Here is a 26,218-nt window from a genome sequence, read left to right as displayed (position 1 = left end):
TCAACTAAGTTCGTATGATGTTTTAAGAGTTGTTGGTATGTTTGGTTGAGGTTCCGGGGGCCTCGAGTTGATTTCGGGTGTTTAACGGATCAAGGTTTGAAGTTGGAGAGCTGCTGAAGTTTGAGGACTACTGGTGTAATCGCACCTGCAGAGTGGGCACCACAGGTGTGAGCCCGCAGAAACGGGAAGGTAGCCGCAGAAGCGGTCCAGGAAGGCAATGGCAGAGTTCGCAGGTGCGAGGTTCTTTCCGCACCTGCGAGGCCGCAGATGCGGACGTGTTGTGCAGAAGTGAATATGTATGTGCAGGTGCAGTAGATGGGGAATTAACTGACTTCCGCAGAAGCCTTGTTTTCACCGCAAAAGAGGGACCACAGAAGCGGATTGTTGGACCGCAGATGCGGTTTGACTAGCCAAAACATATAAATGCTAGGGTTTGCGATTTTGGCTTCATTTTAACATTTTGAACTCAGAATTGGGCGATTTCTGAGAGCGAATTCGAAGGGATTCTTGAGGTAGTCACTTGTGGTTAAATTTCTTCAATAACTATATTTTCACATTGATTTCCCCATCTAGTTGGTGTGTTTTTGAGGTGTAAATTGGGGATTTGAGGCTAGGGATTTGGAGAGTTGATTTTAGGGATTTAAGTGTCGAATTGGTGTCAAATGTTGATGAATTTTATATGGTTAGACTAGTAGTTGAATGGGATTTTGGGTTTTGTGACTTTTGTTGGATTTCGAGACATGGGCCCGGGGGCCGACTTGAAGCAGATTTTGGATTTTGATTCATAATTTCGTATTTTTGTGTGGAATTGATTCCTTTAGCCCATATTGATTGTATTGTGTTGCTTGAGTCTAGATTCGGGACATTTGGAGGCTGATTTGCGAGGCAAAGGCGTATTGGAGTAGAGTTTTTTCTCGGATTGAGGTAAATAACACTTCTAAATCTGGGAAACCCCGAATTATGTGTAATGTAATTGGTTTGGAGGTGACGCACATGCTAGGTGATAGGCGTGTGGGCGTGCACCGAAGGAATTGTGACTTGGTGCATTGCGTGAAACTGTAAAGTTGAATGATTTGTTGTTAGCTATATGCTCTCCATTTTTTATAGCAATTTGACTGTAAATCATGTTAGAAATCATGTTTAAGCTATGCGTCGGTATTGTTGGGACCCACAGAGGTCGGGTTACATGTTAAATTACCTGCTAAATGTTATTTGTACTCAGTCTCAGTTTTTACTCGCATATAATATCTCTGTCTCTATTATATCCTTGTTGATACATCATATCATTGCAGTTTGGGATGATTTTCATGATTTATGAGAGCTCGAGAGACCGGAGAGATTGATGACTGAGTGAGGCCGAAGGCCTGATTGTGAGGATATTTATGGGATCGGGCTACACATCGTAACATGTTTTATCAATTTATGCTATGATTGGCTTAATATAGCGCTTGGGCTGAAGGAGCCCCTCTGGAGTCTGTACACACCCCCAGTGAGCGCAGGTACCTACTAAGTACGAGTGTCGAGTGCCAAGCGATTGAGAAAAATGAGTGACTGTGAGGATTGATTGAGTGACTGTGAGGAATGGATGATTGTGTGGTTGGAGTGAATGGGAGAACTGAGTGACTGTTGCTCTGAGAGGCTGAATTTGATATCATTGTTGTTACACATAGCTGCCATATATCACTGTTGTGAAACTTCTGAGAGATATTATATCCGATATTTACTTGAACTTGGCATGTATAAACTGATTTAACCTAAATTGTCGGATGTGAAAGCATGCCTACTTTTCCTTGTTGAGACTACTGAAAATGAATTATAACTGTGTAGCTAGCCACATTCTTCAATTCTTTATTTAGTGTTGTTACTTACAGAGTTGGTTGTACTCACTCTACACCATGTACTTCATGTGCAAATCCAGGTGTTTCTGGACACGGTGGGTATTGATATATCGCACAATTGATCGTTGGAGACTTCGAGGTAGTTGTCCGGCATTCGCAGTCCTTGTTTCTCCTTATTTATCTGTTCTTTTATTGTATATAGTTCTAGACTTTCATATACATTTCTTTTCTAGACTGGTGATGTATAGATACTCATGGGCTCAGTAACACCATGATTTGGGAGTTTTTTCGCATTTGTGTTTTGGGTTTTTACCCCGTTATGAAAACTTTTTGTTATTCAAAACTACTTTGAATCATTTTCTGTTAAGTTTTTGGAATATTATGGAAATGTCGGCTTGCCTAGTACCACGATAGGCGCCATCACAACAGGTTAGGATTTGGGTCGTGACACATATTAACATCTAGGTATAGAGGTGTATTTTCCTCATGCCATTTGAAAATAAAACATTTTCCTGTTGAAAGCTTTTGGGAAAAATTATAGTTTTCAAACTTACTCACATTTTTGGCAATTTCGGTAAAAGATTTGGTTTTCACATATATACTTGAAAAGCATACCTATTTTCTGGAATTGTGAACGAGCTGAACATTTTATTTTAGAGTTACTTCTTTTATTACTTTCATTATGTTGTTATAAACTGTTGTTGGCCATTGGTGTTGAACTCCGACCTATGTTCCAGCTCGTCACTACTTTCAACCTAAGATTATGTTTGTTACTTATTGAATACATGGATTTAGTTGTACTCATACTACACTTCTGCACCTTGCATGCAGATGTTGGCTGCTGACAATGCTGTGATCGACGGGAGCTGGATTTGAAGATGTACCTGCGTTCCGGTTATAGCTGCCTCTTGTTCATGGTAGCCTTAATATTATAGAAATTTATTTATGTACATTTCGAACAGATGATGTAATTATTTCATACTAGCTTTGTAAATTCTAATTTTAGAAGTTCATGATTTGTACTACCAGTCCTTGGGAAGTGTATGAGATTCAGATAATTGCTTTTACTTATTTGTCTTTATAAACTTCATTGGAATTAGATAATTGTTAATTGGCTTACCTAGCGGGTTAAGTTAGGTGTCATCACGACTAGTTGGATTTTGGGTCATGACATGTACATTGGCATGTAGATATATAGATATCATATTCCTCATATTATTGAGACTTGGTCTATTTTTCCTGTTTGAGCATTAATTATTGAACTTGAAAGCATGTCTACATTTCTATACTGTTATTTCTATATTTGGATTGTACCTGTTGAGCTACTCACTACTTTTAGCCCAAAGATTAGACTTGTTACTTATTGAGTTGGTTGTACTCATACTACACTCTGCATTTCGGGTGCAGATCCAGGTACTTCCGGACATATCGGTTACTTATTTTGGAGCTTTATCAGTTCGGAGATTCTCGAGGTAGCTGCTTTGGGTACCGCAGACCTTGATTCTCCTCCTTTATCTTATAGTTTTCATTATATTGTTCTATCTTCCTAGACAGTGTGTCAGACCATATTATTATATAGATGCTCATGTACTCAGTGACACCCGGATTTTGGAAAATGTTGTACCGAGATTTCACTATTTTGTGTGTCGGTATTTATGATATTTTTCTCTTAAACTTATTTGTTATGTTTTCAAACTTAAAGATTGGCGTGGTTTATTGTGGTTGTCGGCTTTCCTAATATTGCGATAGGCGCCATCACGATAGGTGAGATTTGGGTCGTGACAGATTTCTCCTCACATTTTGCTTTATTACACTAACCTCCCCTGTATTTTACGATATTTCGATTACCTCTCTCACTTTGATTTTTCTATATTTTTAACCCATTTATCATTAATATAAATAATTATAGCTTGACTATTACTAATATTCTCTTTTGTTTAATTAAATTTATAAACATCTTTTACTACTCTTTTTCTTTTTTACTTATTCTAATAATTAGTAATGCTTAAATAAAGAAACAGTGCGTGGGTGAGTTCCAGAAGTCTACACGCATATAAAATTTTAGTTTTTTATTTTCTTAACTTTTCACTTAGATTAAGTTATATCGAAGTCAAAAACTAAAAGAAAAGAAAAACAGTTGATATCGTTACCCAAAAGTAATAAAGATGAATTTATTTTTGGGTTATATTACTTACTTTTAAAGGATAGCATAAAGTGAAGGACACAATATATGACTTCATTTATTTTTATTTTTTTGAGTGTGTGAGAGAGCGACCTCATTTACAGAAGTTTGATCAAGAAGTGGAATTTGATGATCCATTTGGGTAATCTCAATATGATGTGCCATTCTTCTTGAAATTGCAATTCCTACAACAGAGAGAGACAGGGAGATGGGTTAAGACTTTATTGTATCAACCCAAAGTGATTAAAACTGCAGTTGTATTAACTTCAACTCTTTTGCCAGAAAATAAAAAAAGAAAATACAATACATTTTAAGAAATGGAAACACAAAGGATTGAAATGTCATAATAAATAGTGACGATTTATATAGCTGATTCTAGTTATCTTGGGATTTTAACGTACGTAATTGCAGTTGAACTAACATCATGTATTCTTCTTTTTGTACTAGAAGTCATATGAAATCGCAACCCCTTTCCCAATTTTGTCTGAGTCGATAAGATAATCCATAAAAATAAAAAAATCACTGAAATATCTAGGATATACATCAAATGATTGTTGCTCATATGCTATAAGATTTAATTTCTCAGGATGGTCTTCGTACAGTCAAAGGCTTCAAAACAAGGAATTGTCATCACCCCATTCTCAAATTTAATGTCAAATAAACTTGTTTTATCTCCAAGGTTGTGATCTTCCTCCAATCTTCTATAACTTTTTCCAACTTTTGAAAATATAACTCCAGCTTCGCGAAGCGAAGCTCTGTTGCATTTGGCATGTTAGCATCCCATGTTTGGTGGTCCTTATCATTTGGCATATTTTTCAACCTAACCATTTTTAAAGGATTCCAATATAAGCTTTTCCTAAAATGTTCCATTTCCAAACTAGGATTCTCATGAGTAAGGCTAGTTTTCTTCTCCAAAGGGTGACATGACATGTGTACTAGTTGAAGTAAATGTTTGATGTTTTTGGCATCACTTACAGTATCAAGAAAGGATGCAGGACTTATCTTCAAGAAAGAAGAATTAAAGGTAACCTTCACCAATTGGCCATAGTCATATCGTGAAGCTTAGCGAGGACAAAGAAAGTAAGTTGGTTTTCTAGTAATAACAAAGACCATCTATGCAACCGTAGGGGATAATAATATTTTTTTCTATTGGCCACAAAATTTTAGGCGATTCGGAGCTCGTCGCTCGAATTCATGTTGATGGTGTTGATTTAGCACACAAAAAATTGAAAATCATCCTGAATTCCTGTTTTATGGCTCTAAAACGTCAAAAAATAAGGAACAATCACTATTGTTTGTTATGTCGTTTTTGATTGGCTCACGAATTTATGATGATAGCGTGGACTTGACCAGTATTGTTGTCACTATAAATATCCTCTATATCATCATAACACTTTAGTGCCTCATCTTTCAATTTCTCCAATTCACAAATGCAAGTTTTCACTCCTGAGAAACCACTCTACATATCACAATATATAATTCTCCATCGAGCGTAGTTGTGAATTCTTATGGTAAGGACCAATAGAACAAATATTGGCTTATAAGCATCTGGATTCGATTTAGTTAGCCCCACACTTACTCTAAATATGTTATAGGATTTGGTAGATGAATGGTACAAATCTAAATATATTTCATCAAGAATTTGATTTGTCTCGATTAATTGTCCACATTCCTCCCTTCTTCTATCTGTAATTAGTGAAAAAGCGTCATAATTTTTTGTAATAGGAGTTTCAAGCTAAATTACAAAAGTTTGAGGTTGGTAGCCTGTTTGGCCAAGCTTATTTAACCCTAGAAGCACTTATTTTTTTAAAAGTATTTTTTTTTCAAAGTTGAAGTGTTTGGTCATGCTTTTGGAAGAAAAAATACTTTTGAGGAGAAGTAGAAGCAGTTTTGAAGAAGCAGAAAAAGTAATTTCTCTCTAAAAGTATTTTTTTGAAAAGTAATTTTGAGAAAAATACACTTAAAAGCAGTTTTTAAAAGTTTGGGCAAACACTAATGGCTGCTCAGAAGTTCTTTTCAAATTAATTAGCCAAACACCAACTGCTTCTCACCAAAAGTACTTTTGAGAAAATCACGTATTAAAATAAGCTGATTTTTGCAGCTTGGCCAAACATGCTATCAAATTGCTTGAAACGAAAGTATAAGCAAAACTTCATGATAACAATAAGACAGAAGAGGATGTACATAGGTCGGTTTGGTTAAGTTTTTTCATTTATCAAACCAAACATATTATGTCTGTTTGCAATATCTATAAACCAAATCAAAAATAAAAAATCAAATTCCTAAACACTTCCTACCTTTGTTTCATGTTGATACAGACAAAAACAAAAAGGATAGCCCCGTGCACAAATTATTCTGTGCTCATGCAGGTGCAAAACATGGTCACACCCTAAGGAGTACGATGTAGACAGCCTACCCTAATGCTAGTCTTAGTGGTTTCTTCCACAGCTCGAACCCGTGATATATTATATAGAGACAACTTTACAATTGCTTCAAGTTTCCCCTTCACAAATATAAAGTAAAATGAAAAGGCATTGCTTGTACGTGTTGAGGGAGAGAGAGGGAGATAAAGTTAGAGAGAGAGAGTTAGGGAGGGAGAGAAAGTGAGAAAGAGAGAGAGTGTTGGAGGGAGAGAGAGACCCCATGTTCTGTCGTTTGATGAAGCAGTGGAGTTCTGTGATTTATTAGGGTAATCTCAATAGAGTGTGCCATTCCTCTTACTTAACTTTGTTGACCTGTAGTTCCTACGTAAAAATTGCACGAGACGTCTTATTTGCTCCCCCACATTTTATCTATACCAATTTTTAAAAATGTTTTTAGTAGTACTCAAAGTTTAAACAACTTCAGGCCTTTTTCTCCTCTTTCTTCTTCTTCTTCTTCTTCTTCTTCTTCTTCTTCTTCTTCTTCTTTTTCTTCTACAGTGATTTTATATGGTATTTTGTGAATATATTTTAAGGTAATTTATGATGTTTTGCAGTGGTGAGCTGTTGTGGCATTTTATTTTTCTCATTTGGAGTTGATTTAGATGTTAAATCATGTATTTGATTGTTAAAATTCGAAGAACAAATTTTTATTTTTGGGCAATTTGCACGTAAGGTCAAAGACTTTTATAACGATCCGGACGGTCGTTTTGAGATTATTTGCACGTTGGAATTGCATGAAGACGACTCCGGAATGGAGTTTTATCGGTTGTGTTAGCTCCGTTGGGTGATTTTGGACTTAGGAGCATGTCCGGATTGTGATTTGGAGGTCTGTAGTTGAATTAAGCTTGAAATGGCAAAAGTTAAATTTTTTGGAAGTTGACCAGGAGTAGACTTTTTGATACTGGGTTCGAATTCCAATTCCGAAAGTTAGAGTAGGTCTGTAATGTCAAATGTGACATGTGTGCAAAATTTGAGGTCAATCAGACGTGATTTCATTGGTTTCGGCATCGGTTGAAGAAGTTTGAAGTTTCAAAGTTTATTAAGCTTGAATTTGAGGTGATTTGAAATCTCAACTAAGTTCGTATGATGTTTTAGGACTTGTTGGTGTGTTTGCTTGAGGTCCCGGGGGCCTCAGGTGGATTCTGGGTGGTTAACTAACTAGAATTGGACTTGTTGGAATTGCAAAAACACTAATATTTTGTTGATGGTTTCCTTCATCGCGTTCGCGAGAAAGGTCTCGCATTCGCTTAGGGTATCTTGGTGGCTAGCGGAGTTTGTTCTTCGCATTCACGAAGTTGGCCACGCGGTCGTGAAGGTGAAGGAAATTGTTCTCCATGTTCGCATATGAGGTGTTGCGTTCGCGAAGGAGAAATCTAGCAGCGGAGAATTTTGTGCTTCATTCCGCGTTCACGAAGAAGGAATTACCTGGGCAGACTTTAAATTTCAAAATCGAGGGTTTTTATCCTATTTTTATTTTGGGACCTAGAGAGCTCAGATTGAGGATAAAATTCTAGGGTTTTTCAGAGGAAGCAATTGGGTAATGATTCTTGACAAGCTTTTGGTTATATTCCATTAATCTACCATTAATTTCATCATTTAATTAAGGTTTTGGGTTGAGAAATTTGGGGAAAAAGTTGAAAAGTTCGTCAACTGAATTTTGGGATTTTGATTGAGATTTTGGTATCGGATTTGAGTAATTTTTGTATGGGTGGTGTCACGACCCAAAATCCATTAAAGGTCGTGATGGCGCCGGACACCGCTATCAAAAAAGCCAAAAATAAATACTTAATTTGGTTCTCATTTTAATATTTTTGAAATCATATTTCCTTCAATTAAATATTAAATGATGGAATTTATAGAGTAAATAATAATATTTTTAACAATTTTAATACAGGATAACCCATAATCACCCCCAAAACCCGTTGCACAAGTGCACGAGCCTCAACTAGGAATGTAAAATAAAATACAACATATTTCTGGAATACAAATTTGGACAAGAGAAATATAAATACTCTGAAGGAGACTCTGCTAGTTGCGTATCGTAGTATAGAATGCAGCTCGCCTAAGTCCCTGCCATAACCGCACCTCTGCGCCCACAAGGTCACTAGACATATATGTGCCTCCACAAAAATGTGTAGCAAGTGTAGTATAAGTACGCAAATCAACGTGTACCTAGTGTATTATGTTATACCGGGTTAGTTGGTTCGGGTCTAGAGTGATTTCGGAGTGGATTGAGACACTTAGTCTCCTAATTAGAAGTGTAAGTTGGAAAGGTCAATCGGATGTTGACCTATGTGTAAACGATCTCGTATTTGAATTTTTATGGTTCTGTTAGCTCCGTTAGGTGATTTTGGACTTCAGAGTGCGTCCGGAATGTGATTTGGAGGTACGTAGTGGAATTAGGCTTGAATTGGCGAAAGTTGGAAATTTGGCGATTTCGGTCGGCAGTGGAAAATTGGATATCGGAGTCGGAATGGATTTTCAGAAGTTGGAGTAGGTTTGTGGTGTCATTTATGATGTGTGTGTAAAATTTGAGGTCATTCGGCATCGGTTGTCGAATTTGGAAGTTTAGAAGTTCTTAGGCTTGAATCCGAGGGTAATTTGGTGATTTGATATTATTTTGAGTGATTCGAAGGTTCGACTAAGTTTGTATGTTGATATATAACTTGTTGGTATTTTTGGTTGAGGTCCCGAGGGCCTCAGGGTGATTCCGGGTGTTAACAGATTGTTTGAAATTGGAAAATGCAGTTGAAGCTGCTGCTACTAATATTTCCGCACCTGCGGAGAGGAGAACCGCATGTGCGAGGTAGCTGGTGCAGGTGGGGAGTTCGCAGGTGCGGGCATTGCTGGGCTAGGTAGGATGCGGAGGTGTGAGTTGGAGGTCGCATTTGCGAGCCCGCAGGTGCGAGACCTGGGGCACATATGCGAAAGGGCGGAGTTGGCCAGTCTCCGCAGAAAGGGAGTGTGAGTGCGCAGGTGCGAGGTTCGTCCGCTGATGCGGAACCTGGGATCCTAAGTGAGTTTCGAACCTGCGATGCATTTTTCGCAGGTGCGGTGGAGCAGGAGCAAGAATTGTTCCGCAAGTGCGAAAGGCTTTGGAAGAAAATATAAAAAGGAGACTTCGCGGATTTTGGGTCCATTTCTCACCATTTTCAGTCGATTTTGAAGTTTTTGGGAGTGATTTTGAAGAGGGATTCAAGGAGATATCAGTGATGTAAGTTGCTTGAGCCCTAATACTCGTATATATGGTGATTTTTCGCTGTTTAAACATATAATTAGTGGAAATTAGGGGTGAAAAGGAAGGGTTAGGGGTTAGGGCTTGGGATTTAGGAGAGTTTGATTTAAGGATTTGAGGGACCAAATGAGGTCGGATTTTGATGAATTTGGTATGGTTACACTCGTGAGTGAATGTGCTTTCTAGTTTTGTAAATTTTGTCCGATTTCGAGACGTGGGCCCGGGGGCCGGGTTTGAGTTAGTTTTGCATTTTTTGTCTAAATTGGTAGTTTTCTTGTGGAATTCATTCCTTTAGCATAAATTGATGGTGTTGCACTGATTGTGAATAGATTCTGAGCATTTGGAGGCCGAGTCAAGAGGCAAGAGCATTGCGGGGTAGAGATTTGACCGGTTTGAGGTAAGTAACAATTGTTAATCTTGTCCTGAGGGTATGAAACCCCAGATTTCTCATCCTTCTACTATTTTGAGGTGACGTACATGCTAGGTGACGGGCATGTGGGCGTGCACCATTGGGGATTGTGACTTGGTTCGTCCCGTAGCAACTGTAAAGTTGCATATTTTGTTGAAACTATATGATACTTCTGAGTTTTAGAAATGAGTTTCCGTAAACCGGGTGGAATGCCATATTTGGGCCTTGTGCCAGTGCTGTTTGGACCCTTAGGGGCCTTTTTCTTACTATCCTCTCACTACTTTCGATTGAAAATCTATACTCAGCCATGGTTATACCTGCTTATTGCATAGCTCAGTTTTATTACTCTGTTTTGATGCATATAAATGTTGTTTTGGGCTAAGTACCCTATTTTTACTGCGAGCTCGAGTGGCTTGAGAGGTTTATGATTGAGTGAGGCCAAGGTCCTGATTTTTGAGGATATTTGTGGGATCGGGTTGCATGCCGTAGCATATTTGATATAGGCCGATGGCCTGAGTGATTTATGCCATGATTTGGCTTGATATAGCGCTTGGGCTGAAGGAGCCCTGCGGAGTCTGTACATACCCCCCCTCCCCCCAGTAAGCGCAGGTACCTACTGAGTACGAGTGCCGATTGCTGAGTGAATGGGAGGCATGCGTGATGGTGAGGTATGCCCGAGGGGTTGTTCACGAGTGATTGTTAGGTATGTCCGAGGGGTTGTATACGAGTGAATGTGAGGTTTGCCCGAGGGGATGCATATGAGTGATGTTTTTCCCGAGGGGCTGTTTATGATTTCATCATTTTTGCTCACCTTTGCATTAAGTCTCTGCTTGAAAACTGCTGAAAAATATATTTAAATGATTTTACTGGAATTGGATTTAAAAGAGATGTTTTGATTCAATCCCTGATTTTAAAAGCATGTGGTATTTTAGTGAGATTTCAAGAAATTAAATTTTATATGCTTTATTGCTCGTCACTACTACTCAATGTTTATTTATTGTTGTTACTTACTGAGTTGGCATACTCACGTTACTCCCTGCATCTTGTGTGCAGATCCAGGTGTAGCTGGACAAGGTAGCGGCTGTTGACTATTCCGGTTGCAGATTTTCTCGGGGATAGCAAGGTAGCTGCTTGGCGATCGCAACCCTGCTCTTCTCCCTCTTATCTTCCTTTTGTTGTATTTAGCTATTTTCCAAACTATGTTAGTTTCGATATTGTCAGAAAAATTATAGTAGATGCTCATGACTGGTGACACCCCGATGTCGGGCTTTTCTTTTCCGCACTTGTGTTTTGATTTGAACTCCTTTACGAAGGTTTTTATGTTAAATAGCCTTGAATTTTTCTTTGAAATAAAAATATCGGTTTGTTATGGAAATGAGTCAGCTTTCCTAGTTCCACGATAGGCGCCATCACGACAGGGTTAGTTTGGGTCGTGACAAAGTATCCCGCCTAATCTCGAAGAAGTAGTGACGAGGGGTCGATTCCGACACTTACTAAGGGCTAACAATAAAATACTGGTATTATAATTAAGCGTGGATTGTGTAGAACATATGTAAACTCAATAACATGAAGTAAGTAAACAATTCTTTTGTTAATAGGAACTTTCCAAATTTATTTTTGTCATTTAACATTTTTGTATCTCGGGGCCAATTAAAGCAATATCAATTATTATTAATTCCAAAGATATCATGCGCAAATCATGCTGAGGTCGTACGGACCGATCCAACATAAATATTTAAACTGTGTACTGCCGAGTGTCGAACGGCAACCATAGATGCATCTATCTGCTACCGAGACGTTCGGCCCGCTCCACAAAAGAGGAAACACATTAAATAACCAATTCAAGATTTATCAAGGGAAAAATATTCTAAGAAATTTCAAATTCTCATTTAACGGTCAAGTAAATGAAGTTTAACCTTTTTACAATTCCTTTATCGGGTTTCTAAATGTTTTAAATAATTAAATTAACAAGTAGGGCACAAACACCGTAAGTACAATATGATATGGGTCCTAGACTACTCGGACATAAGCATAATAGTACCTATGCACGGACTCTCGTCACCTCGTGCGTACGTAGCCCCCACAAGTAGAAACACATAATGATTTGGTTCACCTATGGAGTTAATTCCCTCTTGCAAGGTTAGAAAGGAGACTTACCTCGCTCCGAAATTCCATAACCGACTTCAAAGCCTTTCCAACAACTCAAATCAATGTCCATCACTCCAAAACTAGTCAATAAAGGTGCAAATCCATAAATATATACTCTAATACTCATAATAATTCAATTTACGACAATTTCCAACTCCGCTCAAAAAGTCGATAAAAACCACCCTCGGGCCCACGTGCCCGGATTCCAAAACTTTTTGATCATAAACTTTACCCATAACACCACGAACTCAAATATATAATTTATTTCAAATTCTATTTCCAATTTCGTGGTCAAAATCCAAAAATAACAATTTCTAGGTTTTTCTTCCAAATCCCAAATTTCTACTAATTTTTATTTTTAAATCCATATATAAACCATGTATTTAACTCACAATATGTGTAAATTACTTGCCTCATGAAGGATGACAAAATGGCACTTCAGAATCGCACCCAAGGCCAACTCCAACGAGAGAAAAGAGGTGAAATGAGCCAAAACTCAATTTGGCAAACTTATACATTCTGCCCAGGTGACTTTCGCACCTGCGAAGCCAAGGGACGCTTATGTGGAACCAAGACCGCTTCTGCGGAAAATACTGGAGGCCGTCCCTTCACACCTGCGGACAATGTCCCGCTCCTGCGACATCGCAGGTGCGCAAATGCGCCTTGCTCCTGCTCTCCACTCCGCTTCTGTGCTCCAAGACCTACGGACCCTCCTGGCCGCTTTTGCGGCTCCGCACCTGCGGCCAAAACCTCGCAGGTGCAGTTAAACCAGATACCAGCTGCCTTAGCATTTTCCTTAGTCCAAAAATCGATCTATTAAGCATCTGAAACTCACCCGAGGCTCCCGGGACCCTATCCAATCACACCAACCAGTCCAATAACATAACACGGACTTGTTCGGGGCTTCAAATCACATCAAACAACATCAAAATCATGAATTGCGCCCCAATTCAAGCTTAATAAACTTTAGAACTTCAAACTTCTATATTTGATGCCGAAACCTATCAAATCACGTCCGATTAACCTCAAATTTTGCACACAAGTCACATTTGACATTACAGACCTACTCCAACTTCCGGAATTGGAATCCGATTTGAATATCAAAAATTTCACTCCCGGTCAAACTTCTTAAAATTATCCAAATTTCCAACTTTCGCCCAAATGACCCCAAAATGACCTACGGACCTCCAAATCCACTTCTGGACATGCTCCTAAGACCGGAATCATCATACGGAGCTATTCCCAGACTCAGAATCCCAATCGAATATCGATAACATTGAAATGCATTTCAACCCAAATTTATGAAATCCTTCCAAAATGCCAACTTTCCACAATAGGCGTTGAAACACTCATGGATCATCCAAAACCTGATCTGGACATGCGCCCAAGTCCAAAATCATCATACGAACCTGTAGGAACCTTCAAATCCTGATTCCGAGGTCGTTTACTCAAAATAACACCTTAGTAAATTCTTCCAACTTAAAGCTTCCGAAATGAGAATTTTGTTTCTAAATCAACTCTGGATTTCCCAAAATTATACACGTACAAGTCATAATACCTGAAGTGAAACTACTCAAGGCCTCAAACCGCAAAACAACGCGCTAGAGTTCAAAATGACCGGTCGGGTCATTACATATGGACTCGTGGTTGAATGGGTGTTCGTATTTTGTGACTTTTATCCGATTCCGGGACGTGGGCCCATATCGACCTTTTAGGGCAAATTTCTTTTTTTTTGTTTTTTAAAGTCTTGATTTCATTAATTATATTAGTTTCTTATAGTTATATTTATGGTATGTAATTACTTTTGGCTAGATTTGGTCCATTCGGAGTCGGAAAGTCGAGGAAAAGGCATTCTTATTGACTGAGTGAACTTGGTTCGAGGTAAGTGGCTTGCCGAACTTTGTGGGTGTAAATTTTCCTTAGGATTTGGTACTATTGTGACACTTATGTGATATATGAGTGTCGTGTACGCGAGGTGATGAGTGCGTACACTGGCTAATTGTTGAAAAATCTGATTTTTACTGAATAGTAACCTCTTATATCTTAAATGAGTTATCCCGAGGAAGTGTAGTTATCATGTTTAGCCTAATACCGTATGTCTATTTGTCTTAAATGCTTATCTGTGCAACATGCTTAGTTGGATTCCTATTTTTCCTTGATTTGTACTTAGTCTTAAATTGCAGGATTTCTTTTCTGTTAGTTGTTATTTCCATCGATTTCGAGCTGTGTGTTTACTTTTGGGACTACGAGAAGGTACCTCGAGAGATCCCCGCTACATATTTACTTTTGTTAGTATGAGGCGGTACATCGGGAGATCCCCGCTACATATTTACTTTTGGGACTACGAGGCGGTACCTCGGGAAATCCCCATTGCATATTTACTTTTGGGACTACGAGGAGGTACCTCGGGATATCCTCACTGCATATTTACTTTTGGAACTATGAGACGGTACCTCGGGAGATTCCCGTTGTATATTTACTTTTGGGACTACGATACAGTATCTCGGGAGCGCCCCATGTTGTTTATCCCTATGTGCTGTGTTGTTACCTTTCTGTGATTTCTTCTTTTTATATTTTCAGCCTTTCATTATAACTGCTATACCTTCTGCCTTAAATTATTATATTCCAGTAGGTCCTTGACCTGACCTCGTCACTACTCTACCCAGGTTAGGTTTAGCACTTACTAGGTACCGTTGTGGTGTACTCATGCTACTCTTCTGTACATATTTTGTGTGTAGACCTAGGCACCTCCTACCAGCCCCGCTATTAGTTGAGAGTGTTTGTTGCTGCTACAGAGACTTCAAGGTATATCTTCCAGCGTCCGCAGACCTCGGAGTACTCTTTATCCTTTTATGCCGTTTCTCCTTTATTTTTCCTAGTTATTGAAGTATAGAGACAGTTAGAACAATTTCTTAGAGCTTGTGACTTGTAACTACCGGATCTTTGGGAGTTGTTTCTACTCGTAGATATTGGTTTTACTTGTACATGTCGAGTAACAGTTTTCCATCTTATATATATATATATATATATATATATATATATATATATATATATATATATATATATATATATATATATATATATTATTTGTTGTTGTTAATGTTTAGCCGTTATTTCTCTTATTATTTCAGTTATTCTGTAACTATTAGGCTTACCTAGTCTTAGAGGTTAGGTGCTGTCATGACATCTTACGGAGGAAGATTTTTTCATTTCACACTTATTGATCTTTAAGTGTATGAAACTATTGGTTGCACTTCTGACCTATTTGGCCTTAAGTTTGAAGTGCAAGTTTTTCACTACTAGAAATCCGGAAAAAAACGACCAAACGATACCGACCAATGTTAGTCGGTCAATAAAAATGACCATAAAACCGTCCAAAATGAATGGAAATGGGTCGGTATATTGGTCAAACATTTGACCGCAGTGGTCAGACTTGCTTAGTCAAAGCACCTTTTTGATTGTTGGACCCATATTTTTAAATTTTAATAATTATATTATTATTTAAAATATTTTATAAAATTTATAGTTAAATTTACCGTCCAAAGTCGGTCGGTTATTGCAGGGAAAGATTTTACCGACCAACTTTGGTCGGTTGATGTAATTTCTGGAAAATAACCGACCAACTTCGGTCAGTTCATAGGTCAAACATGGTCAAACTTTTGTGTAACAATTCGGTTGGTCGTTTTGAGTGTATTAGCCCCGATCCCCTATTTACTGCTTTCCCCGTATCTATTTCTACTTATGTGACTTGCCGGGAGGTCTTGTTTTTGGTTTCGGAGTGTTTTGGGACACTTAGTCCCTAAAATGGAAGCTTAAGTCTTAGGAGTTTTAATCGTAGTTAGAATTGTGTGAAGACGACTCCGGAATGGAGTTTCCTCGGTTTCATTAGCTCCATTGGGTGATTTTGAACTTAGGAGCATGTCCAGACTGTGAATTTGAGGTTTGTAGCTAATTTAGGCTTGAAATAGCGAAAGTCGAAATTTTGGAAATTTTGACTGGGGGTTGACCTTTTGATATCGGGGTCGGATTCTGATTCCGGAAGTTTGGGTAGCTCCGTAATGTTGAAGATGACTTGTGTTCAAATTTTGAGGTCAATCGGACGTGGTTTGGTATGGTTCGACATCGTTTGTAGAATTTGGAAGTTTAGAAGTTCTTTAGGCATGAATCCAGGTGTAATATGTATTTTGATGTTGTTTTAGGAATTTGAAGCTTCGACTAAGTTCGCATTGGGTTATATGACTAGTTGGTATGTTTGGTTGATGTCCCGGGGGCCTCGGGTTGATTTCGGGTGGTTAACAGACTTGATTTTGAGTTGATAAAGCAGCTGAAGTGTTGCTGCTACTGGTGTGACTGCACTTGTGGGGTGGGCACCGCAGGTGCAAGCCCGCAGAAGCGGCAAAAGATGAGTTGAGCAGAGGTCACATGTGCCAAGATTTTCCCGCATATGCGATGGCCGCAGAAGCGGGCAAGTGGGCGCAGGAGCGAGATCGAGCCGCAGGTGCGATGGGTTACCCTCACCTGCGATAGGCGCATATGCGGTCCTTTGATCGCAGAAGTGGAGGTAGAGGATAAATGACTTCCGTAGGAGTGGGAATGTTTCCTCAAAAGTGGCCCCGCAAGAGCGGATAAATGGCCGCAAGTGCGAAAAGTTTGGGCAGAAGGTTTAAAAGCAAGGGTTCGTGATTTTAGTCTTATTTCAACATTTTGGACACGGACTTGTGCGATTTTGGAGAATCCTTTTGAGGTGATTATTGAGGTAAGCTTCCTGTACTCGTTTTGGATCATAAAACTTGTTTCCTCACTGATTTCCCCACCTAATTAGTGAGATTTTGAAGTGAAATTTGGGGGTTTAGGGCTTGAGAATTGGAGAGTGGATTTTGGGGATTTGGATGACCAAATGGTGTCGGATTTTGATAAATTTGGTATGGTTAGACTCATGAGTGAATGGAATTTCGGGTTTTGTGACTTTTGTCGGATTTCAATGCGTGGGCTCGAGGGCCGGGTTGAGTCGATTTCGGATTTTGGGCTATAATTTAGTAGTTTTCTTGTAGAATTGATCCCTTTAGCCTATACTAATTATCTCGTACTGCTTGTGGCTAGATTCGGGGCATTTGAAGACTGATTCGAGCGGCAAAGGCATTTCAGAGTAGGATTTTGCGCAGTTGAGGTAAGTAACGCTTTCAAACTTGGCTCTGAGGGTTCGAAACCCCGAACTATGTGCTTTACGATTGGTATTGAGGTGATGCGCATACCAAGTGATGGGCGTGTGAGCGTGCACCATGAGAATTGTGGCCTGGTTGATTCCATGGCACTGTATAGTGACTCTATTTTATTGATATCTGTGTTTTCATCTTATGATAAAGAAATTTAGCTGTCAATCATGTTATCATGTTTAGGCTTTATGTCGTTATTGTTGGGACCCTAGTGGTCGTTTCTTGCTGTCATCTCACTGATTTCTTTGATATTATGTACTCAGTCATGTTCATGTATTTCATATCATATCTCAGTCTCAGCTGTTAATTATTGATATATCATATCATTATTTCCGATTAGTTTTCATGATATTGTGAGCCCGAGAGTGATACTGGGGAGATTGATGATTGAGTGAGGCTAAGAGCCTAATTATGAGTGAAAGTTATGGGATCAGGCTGCACGCCGCATCGGTTATACTAATTTTTATGATAGCGCTTGGGTTGTAGGAGTCCCTCCGGAGTCTGTAACACACCCCTAGTGAGCGCGGTCGATATTATTGAGGGATGGATCTTCCCTGGATATGGATCTTCTCCGAAGTACTTGATGCCTGGAGATGGATCTTCTCCACAGGGTTGGGTTGGCCTTTCCTCGGTACTGGGTGACCTATGGTTAGTGTTGTATATGTTTTGGGATGGATCTTCCCTGGGCCGTGTGGGCCATATACAATACCAAGTGGTTGAGATATTGAGAGTGTGAGCACTTGAGGATGTCAGCATGGTGCATCAATTACAGTATGAGCATTGGCATGTACAGATAACAGAGTTATATTCATTACACTGTTCGTATCTGCTTTACTTTATTGTTCGAGTTGCCTATGTGATTTGAGAGCATGCCTACGTTTCTGCATAGTTATTTCCATTTTATATGTACCACCTGAGTTCGTCACTACTTTTCAGTCCAAAGTTTAGACTTATTACTTACTGAGTTGGATGTACTCACGGTAGTGCATTCACCTTGTGTTCAGATCCAGGCGTTCCTGGTCACGACAGCGGCTGCTAATTGTGGCATCAGAGTTAGAGGACTATCGAGGTAGTTGCAAGGCATTCGCGGGCCTTGATTTCCCTTCCTTATTCTATATGCACTTTCCGTTTTATTCTCTAGATATTGTTGTGGACTGTATTGAGGTTTTAGACGCTCATGTACTTAGTGACACCCTTATTTTGGGATGGATTGTACCGTATTTTGGTTAAATTCTATTTTAAAATGGCTTTTCTTTAATATAAATTGTTCCACTGTTATTTCTAAAAGAGTGTTTTACTATGTTAAAGTTGTTGAGTTGTGGCTTGCCTAGTTCCACGATAGGAGCCATCACGACAGTCGTTTTTGGGTCGTGACATTTTGAATCACATTAATATTTACTATCTATATAATATAAATGTAATCCGTTAACACTTTATTTTGTAATACAAATAATAAATACACTAACATATACTATAACAAGCTATATATAGTTAAAGTAGTACAACGAAGTGTGTGTATGTGTGTATGTATATATATATATATATATATATATATATATATATAGGGTTCTTTTGGGGATAGACTCGTGAAGAAGCAATAATTTAATTAGTATATATAATTAATCATCATCAAATATATCTATTTTTAAATTAATTCATCGACTTATAATTTACTTAGATGCATTGATGAATATTAAAAACAAAACGTTTCGACCTATATCGATGAATATTAAAAATAAAACGTCTCGACCTATATCGATGAATCTATGTCATGGATTATTAGTGAAGAATGAATGAAATATAGAAGAATTAATACTAAACATCTTTGACATGTATATATGGATCACAAATTAAAGATTATGCTTATAGTTTATTAAAAGTAATTAGTTAATATAATTGTTTATAAAGATTATGCTTATACTTTATAATTATTTATAGTAAATATATATGTGAATAAAATAAATGCTTATAGTTATTTTTTATAGTTTATAATATTTTAAGAAATAAAAACAAAAAAAAAAATATTTTTGTTTTTTTTTAAATAACAAACCAAAGTTGGTCGGTTAATGGTCAAACACAGTCAACGCCCGGTCACTTAGTGTACCGACCAACTTTACCGACCAACGTTGGTCGGTGATTCTAATTCCAGATCCCAAATACGGGATTTCCCCCTTATTTCTTTTACTCTCTTCTCAAAAATTTCTAACTCACCACTCTCTTCTCCCTCACACACACAACACCCTTTCTCCCCTCCTTCTCTATTTTCCTCACACAATTCCCATTCCCCACCCCATGTCGCCACTGCCCGTCGTCGCTTCCAGTTGCTACGACCTCCACTGCCGCCACTGCCGCTCCCCTTCCACCTCCTAAAAATTTCAGGTTTCGATTTGAACTTACATTGTTTGTATAATTTTAATATTTTGTTATTTCGTTATGAATTAGTTAATTATTGTTAAAATTGATTGTTTAAATTTGAGTTTTATTGAAATCTAGGGTTTAGGTCATGTTAAAATTGAATTGAATTAAATTGATTATCTAGGGTGTAAATTCAATGTTTCAGTTTGTATTGACCTGAGTAGTTTTGTTAGGAATTGAAGTTTAACTTTGAATTGAATTGTTTTTTTAGAATTTGTTCTTGTGAATTGAACTTTTAGGGTATAAATTGAATTTTCAGGGGTAAGTGTTGAACTTTTCGGATAGAGCTTATGTTGTGTGAGGTTAATTAAATTGTTTAGTGTATTAATTGAATTGTTTAGGGTATGAGTTAAACTTTTAGGATATGAATTGAACTTTTACAACTAGAATATACAGGTTGGCCAAATAAGAAATTGATACTCTTTAGATGCAAGTGGTTTGACCCAAATCCAACAAGAGGTACAAGAGTACACCACCAATACAACATAATTGAGGTTAATCATAAGATGGAGTATAATCACTAGGATCCTTTCATAATTGCACATAATGTTAGGCAAGTGTATTATGCTCCTTATCCATTGTGGCGGAATAAGTCCGTTTGGTGGTTTGTAATCAAAACTAAGTCTGTAGGTAGGGTGAAAGTCGAGAATGTGTTAGATGTTGCATATTAAAATGATATTTTCAGTATTCACCAAATAGTGGACGATAAGTTAGAAAATAATTTGGAACATCCTAAACGCATATTGGAAGAAGTTCATATAAATTATGTAACAGTTATAGAAAATGAGGACGAAGAATCAACTGATAAAATTCAAACAAGTGAGGACGAGGAATTCTCGAACGAGGAACAATATGTCGACGAGGATTAAAAAGTTGGTTTTTTAAAAGCACTCTCATTTTATAACTAGTTTTTTATATATTTCAATATAAATATATATTATATTCTGCAGATGGCAGGGAAGGGTCAAGGTAACAATTACCCTACTAGTTCTCTTGGTTGAGAAAAGGCTAGGAATGAAAAGAGGAGGGTAGAATTTGGGGATAATAATACTCCATCTTTTCCACCCTCTTCAGAGATGCCTATGTCTTATCTTCCACCACATGGCTATGCTGAGCTGCCACAGCATCACGAGGCCTACACCTTCATCCAGACACCAGGTCTTCCATCACAGGGCCATAGGACTATACGTCCGACATACAGCCCAACTGCTTCACAGCCACGTGGATCGCAACCATCTGCATTACAGCCACGTGGATCGCAATCATCTACATCACAACTATGTGGATCGCATCCCTATATATCACAGCCACATGGATCGCATCCATCCATATCACAGTCACTCGAGTCACAACCATCAGTATCACAGCCACATGGATCGCATCTAGCTATGTCGCAGTCACATGGATCGCAGTTATCTTCATCATTGACTCCATCTATTTCAGGACTTCTCCTGTGAGACCGTAGGTCTGAGCCCCCTAAACCGCCTACACATGCCTCTGATACACATGTTGATAATGATGATCCAGAGGTAGTGCATTATGATCGCTATGGCATGATCATCATAGTCCTTGAGGGTGACGGGTAAAGAGTTATTTGTTATTTTTGCGTTTATTGTTTTATAATATTTTTACTAATATATTCATGTATTTTTATTGTTAAATTGCAAGTTCATGTCGGATAAGCATACTATGAAGATAATCACCAATGCAATCAAAAATATTTATGATGGCCCTTATGTGACTTGGACTAATTTTCCATACTCGCTGAAGGAGAAAATTTTCAATCAGTTCATGGTATAAATGTTCTTATAAGCAGTTTAATAATTTATATTTATGATGTTTCCATATAATATTTAACTTTTGAAATTCAAAGCAAGTGTGTATGGAAAGACTGCTATAGTGATGAAGTGGCTGCAAATTTTCATCATAAAGCCCACAAGAGATTGTCAGATCATTTCTTGGATGGTAGAAAGAAGAACAAGAGGCCTAACTGGTATATGCAACATTTATGGGATGATTTGTTAAGGCAATGGCAGACCGAGGATTTCTTACAGAGGAGCAAAAAGGGAAAGAAAACTCGCTCATCCGAGAAGGGAGGCTCCTTGCACACTTGGGGTGCTATCAGCATTGGGACAATAAGAAGAAGATTGGTAATTGCTTAAAGTATTTTACTTTTCTAAGTATATCAATTCTATTTAGTAACTAAATTAATTTGTTTTCAAGAAAAGAAGTATGGGCGCCGAATGAGCCATGATGAGCAATTCAAGGAGACACATATTTTAAAGAAGAAGAAAGAGGGGGATGGAGATAGGTGGGTCGAGGACCGGTCAGAGACTGCATATGTAAGCTTTTAATTTTCTTTAAGTGTTATAATTTACTTTTATAAGAATTTTTAAATACTAATTTAATTTAAAATAATATAGGGTCGCTACCAAAGTGACGTGGAGGAATTCATTCGTAGTCAGCCAACTGGTGAATCGGGCGAACCAATCCAACCTTCGGGCGAGGATACTTAAAGAATATTGTTGGAGGTTGTTGGCGGTCCAAAAAGAGGGAAGGTATATGGGCTTCCTGCGAAAAACTTCCATCGCTATAAGTGTGGAATGCAAGGAATAGGGACTTCCTCACAGGGCAAGGAACTTAATAGGGAGAGCTTCTCGGCTATGCGGGAGACAGCGACAAAGCTTACATCCGAGCTAGAAGCGGCCAAGGAAAGAGAAAGGCTTAGAGATGCTCAATTCCTTGGTAGGCAGGCTCAGATCAGAACTCTCCTTTCTACTGGAGCTATTTTGTTGCCCCGGTCTCGTGAGTCTGAAGCTCGACCTCCACATGATCGTTCCTCCCGTCCTCTCCGTGATGGTTCTTCCCATCCTCCACAAGACCATTCTTTATACCGTCATATAGATGAAAGTTCATCAGATGGTGATGATGTTGTAGAAAACACCCCTTGACCAATACTTTGATATACTTTGAACTAGACTAATAGAACTAGTTTTGAATTAGATTGAACAATTTTGAACTTGTTGTAATTACTTAGTTTTTTCTTGGTTTTGGATTGTGATGTCTAATTGAACTTTAATTTTTTAGTTTTAAAGTATTAATTGGATGTTTGGTTGTTGTTGTTGTTGTTGGATGTTTGATTGGATTTGTGGTGAATTAGGGGTTGTATGTGGTGAATTGGTGGTTATTAGATGTGAATTGGGGGTATTGATATGCTGTTTTTATTTGGCAGGTAGTGTAGCTACCAAAACATGCATTTTCTACCAAACATAATCCCAGAAAACCGATCAATCTTGGTCGGTAACTAATAAAAATAAATTAAATTATAAATTATCGACTAATGTTGGTCAGTTAATGTATATTGAATTTCCAGAAATTCAACATTACCGCCCAAAGTTGGTCGATAAGTTGTCTGCCCTGTCCAGTTTACCGACCAACGTTGGTCAGTATTTTTAAATTTGAATTATTTATTAAAAAAATATTTTTCATTTCGGTGGGTAAGCAAAATTAATAAATTTTAAACACCGACCAAGTTTGGTCAATAAAATTAAATTATTAAAATAACATTCCGACCAATGTTGGTCGACAAGTCAATTAAATTGTCAGATGGTCGTGTAAAGCATACCCACCAATGTTGGTCGGTAATTTCCGACAAACTTTGGTCGGTATGCTCTTCCGACCTTCAAAATACCGATCGCACGTTAATGGTCGCATTTTGGACGGTTATTGGCCATTACCGACCTACTTTGGTCAGTTTTTGTGGATGGTTTTTCCCGGATTTCTAATAGTGTTTGGCCTTAAGTACATAAAACCACTGGTTGCACTTCATACCTATTTGGCCTTAAGTGCATAAAATCATTGGTTGCACCTCAGACCTATTTGGGTTTAAGTACATTTGAAGTGTAATTTTTTCACTTCAGACCTCTCTTACCTTGAGTGCATGAAAATATTTATTGTACTTCAGACTTATTTGGCCTTAAGTGCATCTTAAGTGTAATATTTATACTTTAAACTTAATTGGCCTTAAGTGCATTGCACTTTACACTAATCTTTTTTGTAACTTCAGACCCGATAAATCTGAAGTTAATCGTAAAGCGGGTAGGTTTATAATTTTTTTGCAAAGTACGTTTAGGTTCTATGGTGACCCAAAAACTGTGTATAGATGCAAAAGCCCCAATTCCTACATATGACAAATCGGGTTAAAATGGTCTGGTATCAAATTCTTTTAATATCTAGTCATAGATGGCTATTATTGTTAAATCCAATTCATTGCAGAATTCGATTTGGAAAGCCCAAAAGAAAAAGGAAAAAAAAACCATCAACTCTCGTCCTACGTGTCTTGCCATAGGGATACAGGTTGTCAATTAGTTAAGGAAGCACATCATAAGGTCATTTGGAACAAGAATGGAGCTGTGGATCATACAATTACAACTTAAAGGGCGAGCAATTCATGGAAATATGGGAAACAAGGACAAGGACATAAAACAACAAGTGTGACTAAATTTGCAAAATTATGTCAACCAATTGTGCAAAGATCGGACAGTTAAGATGGGCGTCAAATGACATGGAGTATAATGGCCAATTTTATATCTTATTTTCTCTTCATTAGATTACATTTTGTACTATCACTTCTGGATTTTACTCTCAACTGTGATAATAGGGATTATGTGTTTTTTGCAAAAATTTATTTCGTATACACTGTAAGACTTTTTGACATTGTGTCTTTTATTTTAGTTATATACAAAAACTAGCCTTAGGCACATTGCCCAGTGAATTTGCTAAAAAAAACATGTCTAGCCATAACATGTTAGAAATTTTAATTTTTGGATTGAAAGAACTATGTGGGCATTTGGACATAAGAATTGTAAAATTTCGGAAAAAAGTAAAATTATTTTTCAAAATAGTATTTGAAAATTAGAATTGTGTTTGGACATGAATACAATTTGGAGTTGTTTTTGAAATTTTGTGAGTGATTTGAAGTGAAAATTTTAAAAAATAATTTTGGAATTTTTTAAATTTTCGAAAAATTCCGAAATAACTTCAAATGAAATGTGAAATTTTTATGGCCAAACACTAATTAATTCTGAAAAAAGTACAAAAAAAAAATCGAAAAAATAAAAATTTTCTTATGGACAAACGGCCCCTTAATTGTTCTATAAAATATAAAAAATCATGAAGTCTCAAATCGAACGATGAATAAGAGTCTCGAATCCAAAATAAAATTATTAGACGAAATATATCCATCAGTGGCTTGTTTGGCTAAGCCAATCGACTTATTTTGAAAAATATTTTTATTCAAAATTGCTTGTCAAAAAAGTGATTTGAGAGTAGTAGCTTGTATTTGGATAAATTGTTTTAGAAATACTTTCATTAGTAGTATGTATTTGGCCAATATTTTCAAAAAATAATTTTAATCGTCAAATTATGAAAAGGAAAAGGGCATGCAGCCCGAAATTATGAAAAAGGAAGTTACTACTACTAATTAATTTAGTAATGTTAAATTTTTCATATGGGTAATCTTGTTCACAAAATAAATCAAAAACACTTATTTTGGAGAAGCTATTTTCGCTTCTGCTTCAAAACTATAAACAATTTGTTGCTACTTAAAAATACTTATTTATTCGCCATAAACTTGGCCAAACGCTTTCATTCTCTAAAGTAAATGTTTTTTTTAAATTAATAAATAATTGCTTTTGGCCTTTAGAAAATTTGACCAAACAATATATCTATCTATGTTTAGCATATAATGAGAAAATTGCAAAAAAAAGAAAAAGAAAAAAACCTTTTTGGTTTAGCTGATTATTCTTTCGTTGGTTCTCTTGCTTCTCCTGAATGATGAGAGCTGGCCTGCAAATTTATAAGAGGAGTCAAATCAAATATTCATATTATATAATACAGATAATTGAAAATATCAGATATATATGTGACCTTGTTTTGGCCTTTCAACACAAAATATTGTTGGCCAATGAGAGAAGATAATGAGAAATATCTCAATTATTTTCGATTTGTGTTGTCCAATGAAAGAAGCTGATAGAGAGTGAGCACTTATTAGGTAGGAGTATTTAATAATTGAGAAATTTTCTTTGTCGTTTTCTTTGTTTTGCTTTTTATTAGGTAGGAGTATTTAATATCCGCATTGGAACTCACAAAATTTGAATTCGCAAAAGAGTGTCGCATTGAAAGTATAACGCTCTCTAATCCTTTCCTAGTATCATATTACTTATAACATAATTACATATTATTACGGGGTGTTATCATTTTTAACTCACGTCAGAAATTATTTATATTTGGTAATCAAAAAAGTGTATAAAATTTGTATAATTTTTATATATAACATACCGAATGTATGTTATAT

The 26,218-nt window shown here is 37.3% G+C and overlaps 1 protein-coding gene across 3 annotated transcripts in view; it reads right to left on the bottom strand.

Annotated features, from left to right (window-relative positions):
* The window catches only part of LOC107823590 (UPF0481 protein At3g47200-like), a 67,654-nt gene extending 41,722 nt beyond the window's left edge, over positions 1-25,932 (bottom strand). For all 3 annotated transcript variants that reach the window (XR_012706725.1, XR_012706726.1, XM_075248263.1), the window contains exons 1-3: positions 25,792-25,932; positions 25,646-25,710; positions 4,114-4,205 (exon numbers count right to left, since the gene is read on the bottom strand). Coding sequence is in view for 1 of the 3 variants with exons in the window: in XM_075248263.1 (XP_075104364.1) it covers positions 4,114-4,185 (72 nt within the window). In the remaining 2 variants the exon portion in view is untranslated. The remainder of the gene's footprint in view (positions 1-4,113; positions 4,206-25,645; positions 25,711-25,791) is intronic.
* Positions 25,933-26,218: the final 286 nt, after the last annotated feature.

This window comes from Nicotiana tabacum, chromosome 24 (genome assembly GCF_000715075.1).
Source record: "Nicotiana tabacum cultivar K326 chromosome 24, ASM71507v2, whole genome shotgun sequence".
Taxonomy (NCBI): Eukaryota; Viridiplantae; Streptophyta; class Magnoliopsida; order Solanales; family Solanaceae; genus Nicotiana; species Nicotiana tabacum.
This window is presented reverse-complemented; position numbering and strand designations above follow the sequence as displayed.